The sequence below is a fragment of the Mustela nigripes genome, chromosome 8 (genome assembly GCF_022355385.1).
Source record: "Mustela nigripes isolate SB6536 chromosome 8, MUSNIG.SB6536, whole genome shotgun sequence".
NCBI classification, from domain to species: Eukaryota; Metazoa; Chordata; class Mammalia; order Carnivora; family Mustelidae; genus Mustela; species Mustela nigripes.
The window spans coordinates 82,871,729-82,884,191 of NC_081564.1; the positions used below are offsets into that span (position 1 = coordinate 82,871,729).

General features: G+C 38.8%; 1 protein-coding gene across 1 annotated transcript in view; it reads right to left on the bottom strand.

Moving 5' to 3' along the window:
* Window positions 1-393: 393 nt before the first annotated feature.
* The window catches only part of TMX3 (thioredoxin related transmembrane protein 3), a 42,683-nt gene continuing 30,613 nt past the window's right edge, over window positions 394-12,463 (bottom strand). Inside the window, exons 11-16 of the mRNA XM_059409801.1 lie at window positions 11,329-11,386; window positions 11,088-11,141; window positions 10,213-10,269; window positions 6,992-7,121; window positions 5,106-5,174; window positions 394-3,720 (exon numbers count right to left, since the gene is read on the bottom strand). Of these exons, the coding sequence (XP_059265784.1) occupies window positions 3,463-3,720; window positions 5,106-5,174; window positions 6,992-7,121; window positions 10,213-10,269; window positions 11,088-11,141; window positions 11,329-11,386 (626 nt within the window). The 3' untranslated portion in view covers window positions 394-3,462. The remainder of the gene's footprint in view (window positions 3,721-5,105; window positions 5,175-6,991; window positions 7,122-10,212; window positions 10,270-11,087; window positions 11,142-11,328; window positions 11,387-12,463) is intronic.

Here is a 12,463-nt window from a genome sequence, read left to right on the forward strand (position 1 = left end):
AAAAAGATTATCTTGAGGCTTTCAATTCCCATTTTATTGACAATGAAAAGGGCGGGAGGATGTGTTGGGTCCAAGATAACCACTGTAGCCGCTGATCAGACTCAAGTCCAATTAGTCCAACTCTAAACCCTGAAATCAATGTTTAAAAATAATCTGATTTTACAAATTAAAAAATGTATATAACCTAAGAATCTCAGGTTCTTCATCTATAAGGGAATTAGATAACACTCTGCTCTTTCTCGTCCGTTTAAACTCATTATATGTTTCTATAATGACAAATAGCTTACAGTTTAATAAAAGGAAAAATAATTTGTTGGAAATCAGTCTTAGCTGCCCTCTGCTTGTACAAGGAACTATTAGTGTTGAAAACAAAACATTTTAGTAAAAATAATAAACTGTTTTCAATTAATTTATTTTAGAAAATCAAAGGTTTACAATTGGTGCCTTAAGGCAAGATTTCATGAATTCAACAAGTTAGTAATACAGACTTTCAAAAACCTTTATAGATTTAGTCCAAAGTAGAAAATTATTTTTTTGCCCACTCTTGGACTCAGACACATTCAGAAAAAATATATATTTATAAAAATAAAATGGCAAACCTAATCCCACCAATTGATCGTCTTAATATCGCACACTGGTTTATTTGAACAGTGTCTGCAGAATAAGAATAGCTAAGTCGTTTTCCCTGTCCTACCTCCATATCACATAAAGGAATGATGAAAATATGTAAATTGCTTTTTAGAAAACCCAAACCAAAAAGCCCCTGAAGCAAAACACAAATAACATCAACAAAAATCCACTAAAGAAAAATAATATAGTTGTTTAACTATCACATAGTTTCCATCAACCTCTAGACTATCTGGCTCTTAATGCTATTTCTAAGTCAGATACCCGGGAAGCACTAGGGGAGAGGAAGAAAATACAACTTCAGGTCTAATACACCTCAAACAAGTTTCAGATAAAGTAACTAGAGAAATATTAATGTGTATGATGAAGGAAACAAAAAAGGTTGCAAGCTATAATGAGATGCAAAGCTTGATAAATACACATACTTTCTTTCTCCTACATATATCGTCTGAGCCCCAGATTCAGCAACAGCAAGCCATCTAGGATTCTGAAATTTATTTATTTATTTATTCTATTTAGAAATAGAATTTTATTGCAACTGAAAGAAAAGGCAAAACTCTAACTTACTCAAGGATATTCTCATTAATATCATAAGATGGCTCACCATTGAGTTAGGATATCTATATTCTACTACTAGATTCATTAAGAAAGTAACTTTATTTGGGAGTAATATTTCCTGAAATTAAAATTGCATTCCTAGGTAAGTGCAGATACCAAATTAAAGGCAAAAGCCTACTAGTGAACAAAAACTTTAAAATTTGTGTTGTGAGAAGTCTGATAATATCTAAAGTAGAAACAAATAAAAAGCAAAATTCTAATGCAAAAAGAAAGAAAATTGTGCATTTACAAACCATGTACACATTTTGTTTCCTAACAGACACACTTTGGAAACACAAACAGAATTTGGGGCAACATAGCTGTGAAAAAGGTAAGAGAGAACTAAGGCTTATTAACTCACTGACAGGGAAATCTCAGAATACCAAGGTGGCTGGACTTCCGTTTGAGACATGCTGAGCTTTCACTTTGTTTTCTTCCTCTACTGATGTCTTTCATCTGTAAGTGATGCCAGACAAAGGCCAAAGATGTGCAGACAATGGACATCTGATAATGATAAACATGAAAAAGAAAACCGTGACATTTTCTATAATTTTCTACTGTCCCTGGTGGAGACTGGCTTTGCCTTCCTTCCTGGATTAGACTCCAGTGAGGCACTGTACTCACCGAAGCTTTTTTCACTGCTGCAAAACAAGCCTGACCACTGGGAACATTAGTATTTATCCTCCAAAAGAACCCCTCATTACTCTCTGGAGAGGAATCTACTTGTTAAATTAATGGCATTTGATTATGATATGCTACAAGAGCACATGGATACAACAAAACAATTGCTAGTAACTTCTCAGTACTCAGATACCAGTTTCAGTTCAGCTGTGATCTGCATGGCATCAGAGACAACCAGCAGCTGCCTTGACGACCGAAGTCCAAGCACCTTCTGGAACAGGACCATGAGGTGCATATTTTTAAAGTGATTAACCATTTCAGTCTTTAATAAAAACCATTCCAATCATCACCCAAACAACGGTCATCTAGTAAAAATCCTAAACTTAGCTCAAATGAAGGGCTTAAAAAATAATCTGTAATAAACACACCATAATGTTGCTTAAAACAATGCCAATTTTTATCCATTACTCAGGATAGAATTCCTGATTCCTGTGTTAAATCCTTAGAGAGAAGAGAGGTCACTGGCTGAAGTGGAGTCAGAACTGACAGGACAGAGAAGGTAACTGGCAGATGTCTTAAGTCACTGGGTTATCATAAATTTGTTGACAGGCTGATTATGTCACTCATTACTCATTATGAACATACAGATGCCCATAATATTACATAATAGACATATGTCAATAAATTTTATCTATGTATACATAAATATATTGTGTGTGCGCGTGTGTATATACACACAGATACACACATATCATAAATTACCACAAAGTCACCATAAACAAAAAGTCTGATATATATTACTTTTTAAAAAGTAGTAGGAGCTTTTTCTCAGAGAGAATTTTTACAAGAAACTCCAATATAAAACAGAGACCTTCCCCTTCCTACAGCAACCACTGAAACACCTGCTAAGCACGTCCCAGGGCATGGTTTAAAATCAGTGTTCCAATCAAATTCATTTATTTTGCAAAGATTAGACATAAGACTATTTTTTCCCACTGCACAGATCTATATGAAATTTTCATAATGTAACTGAGTATAAAGTTAAAAAGGAACACTTCCTCTCTGTTAAAGTAGTAACTAAAAATAAAATTGCTATGCTATATAAAACCAAATTATTTTTAAGTCATAATCTTAATTTCATCCATGGAAAAAGTTGTTTGTTCTCCTTAAAGTGCCTAAATTTTAAAGATTTAATTTTACCCATGTAAATCTTATCTAAAACACGAGGAGAATGAATGGTGGGGGGTGAAGGTATTGCTTTTCTTTATCAAACATGTATCTTCTACCTGACTGACCAATTTAAATATTCTGCCCGAGAATCTTAATTGTGTCACAGAATATTCAGATAGAGAAACATGCAAAAGAACTGATCTGCTATAACGTCTATAAGGTGAATTCTGATGGGGTGTCTGGATTTTTTTTCAGGACGAACATATCATCTCTTTGCTCCAAACATTTCCCTGCTTATGAAGGACTACTTTAACCCATGCAAGTTGATATTAGCAAAATACAAATAACATATTCTCTTTTGTAAAGATCATGGTTAAATGTCTAAATTCAATAAATAGGCTCTTTAATAATTTGAAATCCTATCAAATATTCTATACTAGCAAAGTCTCAATCTTTCTTCTTCTCTAATACATCTTTGGGTCCTTGCACTGTAGGCACTAAGGCGTCTCCGCTCCTTGGCTCCTGTTCTTTGCTTGCTTCTGTTGCTTCTTGGCTTTCACTTTCACTTCTGGACACTTCATATCGCTCTTCGATGTAGCCTCCGTCGGTGTCCGCTGTGTAGATGCCATAGCACATGATACTGATGACACCCAGGGGAAGGCCAAAGAGAAAGCAGCCCATAAGCGGAGAGCTCTTGAAGATCGACTGTGGGAAGACAATCACAACTCAGTTCTCCTCCTCTGTACTCCGAGATAAAATACACGAACGATTTCAAAACCTCTGCAGATTTCCTCCTCTTGCTACCACTCAACTTGCTTTTAGTTCCAATGAATCAATGTCAATATTTCTGCAGCACTACATGTTAAAGACAATGTAAGAGGCAGAAATTTTACACGTGTGTGTGTGTGTGTGGTAACCAGGTACCTGCAGCAGCAAAAGGCACCGAGTATTTTAAAAGCTCACATGAATCTATTAGCCACAAAGGTCTCTGGCAACTATGTGCCAACAGCTCTGGAGCTGTCTCCTGGACGCCAGGAATCTGCCCATTGAGAAGGCTGGTCATTTACTGTAAAGATGGTATATATACCCATTTCTCCACATGACATTCTAAATATTTTTTACTAGCTGGTTAGCAGTAAAGCCATGTTAACTCCCTCAGTTTATACACAATATCCTTGGTTCTCAGAAAAGTGAAAGGCATTTTGCTGAACAGGTTTTTCAACTCTACTGTCCTCTACAGCTTATGACTGTAACTCGAGAGCTACACAGGTGCACTCGGAAGATGGCAAGGTCACTCTGGACGGAGGTAATGGAAGAAGACTTCCCAGAATATGGGTGTGCCGAGGCAGAAATCTGAGCATCAGTAAGAACGAGGCGGTGTGAGCACTAGCGAGAAGCACCAGGGACGCTTCCGCAACATTCAACAAATAATGAGACCACGTGAGATGGAGAGAGTGTTCTCACATGTGTCACTGGAAAAGGGAAGGACAGTGGTCGCAGTGGACTATTTTAGTGGTCTTCATCGTGTAGTGGTACACGAATGAACGGGAGACGGGGTCACAGGAAGTGAAGAAACCGCGTGGAAGTTAGAGCAGCACGAGGTACAGCGTCGTGAGAGCCGATAAGGAAGATTCCTACTTTGATGACTGCTTTTGGCCTTAACGAAACATCCCTGGAGTCAGTAGCTCAAGAAGAGAAGTTGAACGAAAGTCGTCTAAAGCTCAAACAAATTTAGGAATGCCTGTGCTGTGAAGCTGACTGAGAGCTGAAGCAGATTTAGATCCAGTGACTGAAAAGGGCAGAAGGAGAAGAGTCTGGAAAACACTCTGATGTCATGTCACCGAGGTAAGGATTCTGAATGCCAGTTAACTCACCAATCACACAGAAATGAGTCATTAGAAAAACTTAATTTCCACCTGAAGAATGTATTTTCTTAATATAACTACAGACTAGATTTTATCTTTCAAATTAAAGATGCATTTTTACGTAATTCTTTGAAATTTCAGATTTTGCCTTCATTAGACATAAAGCAACTGTACACCTACCTATTCTCAATTATCAGTGACACTAAGCAGACTGTCACAACTCACCACAATGGTAGATTTGGCATCAAATACTATTCTTTTCAGTCTCTGCAAAATGCTGTCACCTCCTTGGGCCTTAAGTTTAACAGGAAAAAATAAAAACAAAAACAACAATTAAATTGTTATTTAAGTACCATGATTTCATTTTTCTGTTCTCTAATGTTACAACTGCAGGTCAAGGGTTGACCCTACGAGATTATGAAAAGCACATGAAAGAGCCATGCAGTACATTATTTACTGTTTTTTTTTTTTGTTTTTTTTTTTTTTTTTTTCTGCCTCAGCTTCATCTGCTTTCTTGTGGGAACACACTGTGATGCTCTTCTGAATCAGTGTCCCTGCCACGCTCCAAGCAGCCCGGCTGAGGCTGACCCCGCAGCCCAGGCCTGCCTCACTGCCAGGGTTTGGGTGAGCTGTTAAACTGAGGCTGGTACAGGTATCTTTGCTATTGTGTCTCCCTAAGAATGAAGCCCCCACGCCCCACACCCACCTCTTCCAAAAGTGCTGAAAGACAGAGAAAAATTGCTGATGAAAATCGATCAGCTCTCTCTGCATTTGGCCATCCCTGAAGTCTGGCTCATGACTCGAATTTCCAAACTATGCGAGGCTGTCTTTGTTATCAAACAGTTTGAATTGGATTTCACTAACTTATACGTAGAGGAGTTCTCCCTCATAGAGGTGAGTTTCATTTCAACAAGTATTATTTTCACAAATATGAAATGCATACTAAGCGACTGCTCCCAAAAAAGAAATGCTTATTATCCTGTGAGTCAACTTTCAAATCAAGTTTGTAAAGCCTGAACAAAACTTTCATAAAAGCCTAGAAGTCACATATATTTTTCTATTTTATTCTAGTCTGTTGGAATAAGATGCTTGCTGGTCAGTGTGCGGAAGTAGCTTCATGGCCCTGTCATGTGGACTGCAACCCACAGTCTGAATGACACTGCAGTAAGATTTACAGAAATAATGGAAAATTCAGACTGTCCGTTCAGATTTCATTTTTAAATTCCATTAGCCACAACAGATAGTACATGACTAGTTATGGACGTTATGCTCAATGATCCATTAGTTGCATAGAACAGCCCGTGCTCATCTCATCACGTGCTCTCCTTAATGCCCATCCCCCACCTACCCCATCACCCCTCCCCACCTTCTGTAACCCTGCTTGTTTCCGGGAGTCAACAGTCTCTCATGGTTTTTCTCCCTCTGATTTCTTCCCATTCAGTTTTCCGTCCCTTCCCCTGAGGTCCTCTGCGCTATTTCTTAGGTTCCACATATGAGTGAAACCATATGGTAATTGTCTTTCTCTGCCTGACTTGTTTCACTGAACATTAAACCTTCCAGTTCCATCCACGTTGATATAAATGGTAGGTATGTATCCTTTCTCCACTCATTATTTCTGAGAAATACTTTATGTGATTGGATTTGGAACTCTCCACCGAGGCTCTGATTCTCAGCGCATTTTAGTCTTATTCACAGGTTTTCTTGGAGAAGCAATCTGAATAACTTAATCCAATTAGCCTCCTGAACCCAGAAAGGTTAAGGGCCAGGAAGGTTTAATACTGGGATAGCTCTGAACCCTGCAGACCTCTCAGCGTCCACAGCCCAACTCCACACGGCAAGGGCACCTCCCACTCACTGTGACCACCAAAACCGTCTTCCACACAACCGTGAAAGAGGCATTTCCACCCATGAGCAGCTTCTTCCACAGAGGAACCGTCTATGTGTCTGAGAATGTGGCTCTGTGATGCGTGAGCAGCCAGGTGGGGAGCACTGCCCCCCCCACCCCAGGGGGACGACTCTTCCTTTCAGAATCAGAGGAAGAGAAGAGAGCTTGTTTCTCCTCGAGCTCCTCCTCTCAGGAAGTCCCTCTGAATTGGGAGCGAAGGACTCACCTCGACTGTGCCGTCCAAGATGTTATTAATGAACTGCACCATGTCCTCAGCGTTTCTGATCTGTCTGTCTAGTAAAAAGTATTGTTGGTTTGAAGTATTCAGTACAACCACAGTTGGGACTTTCAATTCACTGAAAGCAGAAAAGCAAAGAAATCAAAATACACATTAAACACAGAGATAACAAATATTCTGATATTCGTGTATAGCCGTGATATTCGTGTCTAAGTAACGATGATCACGAAAGGAGGAAGCTGGATAAATAGCTTTGCCTCCCTATGCTTACATGAAGAAAATTTCAAATTGTGCATTTTAAAAAAATAGCTAAATGATGAAAAACATTTTAGGGCATGTGGGTGGCTCAGTCTGTTAAGCATTTGACTCTTGAATTCAGCTGAGGTCTTGATCTCAGGGTGGTGAGAGCGAGCCCTGGACTGGCACCACGCTCAGAGGTGACGCTGCTTGAGATTTTCTCCCTCGGCCCCTCCTGCCACCCTCCCACTTGTTTTCGTAGGGGAAAAAAAAAAAAAAAAAAGTGAAAGGAAACCTTCCAATATATAATATTGGACAGTTGAGTATTTGTGATTAAGCTAAAACTTATTATGCACAATCCATATTTTAAGCCCAATACTTTTCACATATCAATGGGTAGAGGTGAGTAGGGGGAGGGTTGTAAAAATTACGTGAGAAAACTCAAGTTTAATATTCAGCACATTACCCTGTGTTCAGTAAATACTATTCCAAATTCTCTGAACTACTCTCCCCTCCATATTCTGCCGCAGCCTCAGGAAGTGCTTCACTGATTCACAAATATCAGTTTGCAAAAAGAAAATGTTACTAGAGGAAGCCACTTCATTGAAATCATTTTTCTCCTTTTGAGGACAGGTTGTTGCATAATCATAAAAGGAGGAAGGTGCTTGGTTCTGTATGTCCTCTGCACATGGGTTTGTGGTTATTGGTATGTCTCTATGAAAATTATGCAAAAGTACAAAACTTTACAGTAGAAGCAATTCACACTGCAGTATAATCGCCACACAAGTAACGTGGCTCTGATTCTCTACCCTCACCACACAATCCCCTTTTCCCAGTTAGGCAAAACACGCTCATGTGACCCTGATGTTGGGCTCAGCTACGTGACTTGGCCAAGGGGAAGGTTAACAGAGGCTTGAAGAGCGTGCGTAGGGATAGGCTTGTCTTCCTGAGTTTCCGTGATGGCCACACGACTCCCCCCCCCGCCCCCACCAGGAAATAGCCTGCCAGGGTCAGGACATACAAGACTGTGCAGACCGGAACCTCAGAACCTCAGTGGCAGTTTGGAGCCACATGTGTCTGTTCCCAGTCACCGTTAGCCAAGCCCAGGTACGTGAGAGAGAGCACATATCATAGCTTGAAGTCACTGGGTATCAGGCTAGTTGATCACCTGCTATTATTAGGCAATAGTTAGCTGACCGTAGAATTTAAAAAAACAAAAAACAAAAAACAAAAAACCTTAGCTTCACTCTTGCTTCATAAAATATACATAAGACAACTTTCTGATTTATATCAGTTTAGTTATTAGTTGTAATAATGCATAAGTAGCAAAAAGTTCTATTCTAACAGAATGGATCAGAACTTGGCCTGCCTATATTTCTATCTCTGCCTACCTATGATCTCTCTGTCCAAAAAAAAAAAAAAAAAAATTTCTACTATAGAGTGTCCCTTCTATGAGTTTCTATAGCATAACAATTTCTCTAAGCTTTCTACAAGGTCTGCCATACTCCTTAAGCCCAAAATTATTTTATAGGCTATGGGAAATGTATAAATAATGTTTTTCTACTTTGTTTTGAGTATTAAAAATTCAGGGCCAAAATTTTCAAGTAACTTTAGTCATTACCTATAAATGATAAATACCTAAAATGATATAGATCCTTTACTTTATTTTCCTTTGTCTTGATTTCTTCATTGTATATTATATCTGGTACTTTATATCACCAGTAAAAAGTCTCACATTCTTATTGGAATAAGAGGGATAATAAATAAAAATGAATAAAAGTAACACTAATTTATAACTTTAGGCTTTCAACTGAAAATTCTGAATGTTATTTCGGGTTGTGAGTTTCATTTTTATTTCCGCAGTGTTCTTACTTGTAAACCGGAATACTACACTGAAACATGAATGAAGGCAACTGCTAGCCCTTTGCTACTGAACAAAGCGGAAGAATACCAAAACACAGTATCAAGTTAACTGCAACTGGAACCTCGACGCTGCTGGACACTCACTTGTCTCCAGTGAGTTTTCCTCATCTTCAGTTCAGGGGCTGGTTTTCAGGTCCACACCCTCCAGACCGCCCTTCTCCTCCCACCTCCTGCGTGCGGTCTGATGCCCTGCCTGCAATAATGTCTCCGCATTCTTCTTCCACGTAACTGCATCGCTGCCTCCTCTGACAAGCATTTTCGGATCACTCCTGCCATTGTGTGTACTGGGGTGTGGGCAGGAGCCTGTATGTTTCCGGAACCCTGTACTATAAAGACCTTTTCGTACAGGTTTGCAAATACTATGTTGTCTTACCCAGCAGACTACGAACATTTGGAGACAGGGACTCCACTCATTTTCTGGATCAAGAGTACCAAACACAATTGTGACATACAGTAAGTACTAGATGTCTACTGCATAGAGTAGCTTCTTATCTGAACTTAATTTACTCTAAGTACGATGTTTCCTAATAACAACTTTTTGAAGTGGCAAATGAGATTTTTATGTCATAAACATAACTGATGGAATTATTTTAGAATTGTGTATTTTCTCTGTAACATTGTTTTTACTCTGTTAAAATGAATTCTGCTAGTATAGCAGCTAATTCTTGAATGTAAAAACTTCCTACTTAAATAACCTTTACTCACAGAAACCGAACTTAAGGTAAGGTGTATGTTAAACAGAATCTACAACGTTTTTAATTTTTGAATGCTGTCTTCTTTCCAAAATACATGGAATTTAGAAATAAATTTTTAACATGGAATTGAGAGATACATTTTTTTAATATAGAACAATATTAATGTTCAGTGAGTTTCCAATTTAGATTTAAAAACTAAAGTACAATACTTGATGGGAGAATACGTGCATCAGCACAGATGAAAAGTTCACTTTTTTCCCCAGCTATTAACGCTTTTAAGTGTCTCAGAAACAGAAATTTTAAAACTGACAAAATTGGGAGCAAAATCACTCAGTCATTTAAAACTTTACTTACTCCATCAGCAAGGTATTTATATAGTCGTTTCCATCCATATGGCCAAACTGAAAATCCCTAACCAACAATAACCAAAAGAAAAAGAGAGAGAGCAGTATTAGGTACAAAACGAGGTAAATGTGTACAAAGAACTGAACGTGAGGGCTGGAGCACGTAAACACGTAATATCCAACTCACATAAAGTAGATGCGCAAGAGAATATGACTTCTAATGGCTTCCGAGATAAAATACATGAGTACGAGGAAGTAAATTCAAGATATTTCTAGTCTACATATTTAAAATGTAGGTCAGTATTAGCATTTCTAACTAAAATATGTTTAAGAAAAATAACCCACTTCGTTTACCAAAGGACTTATAAGAAGATGCTCCTACTATGTAACAGGAGAAATATAAATATATATCACTGATAAATCATTGGAAGACTCAGAATAAAAAGGGAATAATTAAATAATATAATACATTTATAGGCTGTCTGTTACGGCAGCAACAAACAATGATTTGGCACAAAGCAACAAGATCGCTTATTTTTTATATTCAGTTATTGTCTGAGCTCCTGTTATAATCATCATCTGTCTATATCTAACTTGTGATTGTTCACTTAACTTTATCTCAAATGAATGAGTACTTACACATATTTCCTAACAGCAAATGTATCCCAAATCCCATCAAGAAGCAAGTATGATACAAGTTATAAAGTTTTTTTTCACTTGTATGACAGAGCAAGTCCAAACAATTCATACTGAAATACAACACACTGTAATTCACTTCAGTATCTTGATTCGCCTTTGAAAGTATAAAACAGTTCCACTTTTGCTGTACTATACTATAAAATATAGTTAAAGAAAAATAAAGGAATCTTGAATGCAAGCACCTACCTGTGGAATTGGTCTCTGTAATCTCTAGCAACTTCCTGAATAACTGACTTTAATCTGTGAAAGAATACAAGAATATTTCACCTCTTCACTTCAAAAATATATTATCATTTTTCAATTATAACATCTGCTGCCTTATCTAATACTGTGGGGAAAGTAAGATACTGTATCAAGTTTATCTGACGCCACGTAAAGTCTGAGTTAGATGGTATGTGAAGCTTAAAACTATTTCAAGACACTATACCTGGTATGTTCAATTGATGTATTTTTCTCATCAATAACTGCAATAGCCACAAGCTTTCCTGAAATTAAGAAGGACATATCTAAATTCAATAGCCCTCATCATACAAACTTTTCAATTATTATTGTAGCTGTGAATTGGGAATTAGTAAAGAGTTTCTAGAATTTAATTCCGAGTATGCTACACGTCACGCACAGCAGAATGAATCAATGAATGAGTCAGCTGGAAGTGAGAGCTTCCCTCCCGCCTCCCATCCCCCACATGTAAATAATAGTAAATATTTAACAGTTTACTAAATTGCACTGTTTTCACAGTATCCACAAACAGAATAAAAGGAGTACTTTGTCAAAATCTAAGACATTAAGAAATAAATGTATTATTAATTGATAAAGGGAATTTATTATTAGTTACTGTACCTCTAAAAAAATGACATATAACAAGAGAAGGATTTTTAGATACTATTCCCTCCAGTGAGTCACGTCACTACTTGCCAGTACTAATACACAAAACAAAACTGACCCAAATTTAACCCTCAACACAACATAAATCACACTCGTCTGGAACATCGTCTAGCGACAGCGGCCACAGTAACCAGAGCACTGGTACTGGAGTCAGAAGACCAGACGCCGTAGCGGAGCGTGCGGGTCCCATTCTAGGCAGGCCGGGAGACACCTGCGAAGCACCAGTCACCAGCTGAGGGCCGTCCTCGCACAAAGACACGGCTCTGAACTAGTGGGAAGCACAGTCTAGCAGGGAAAACAACAGAGACACCCAAAGATCATGTACACCACAGCAAAAATGTACGGTAAACCAGGAGGAGAGCCGTGAAGGTGTTCGGAAAGAGACTAGAGCGAACGTCGGCAGTTCGAGCGCATGCCTGGACGTGCTGAGAAAGCGCTGCTCGGTCTGAGTGCGACGACCAGCACAGATGAACTGTACACGGCCAGGTCTAAAGCTGCGCCGATGCAGGCTGCACGGCCTTCACAGATGAACTGCACACGGCCAGGTCTAAAGCTGCGCCGATGCAGGCTGCACACGGCCAGGTCTAAAGCTGCGCCGATGCAGGCTGCACGGCCTTCACAGATGAACTGTACACGGCCAGGTCTAAAGCTGCGCCGATGCAGGCTGCACGGCCTTC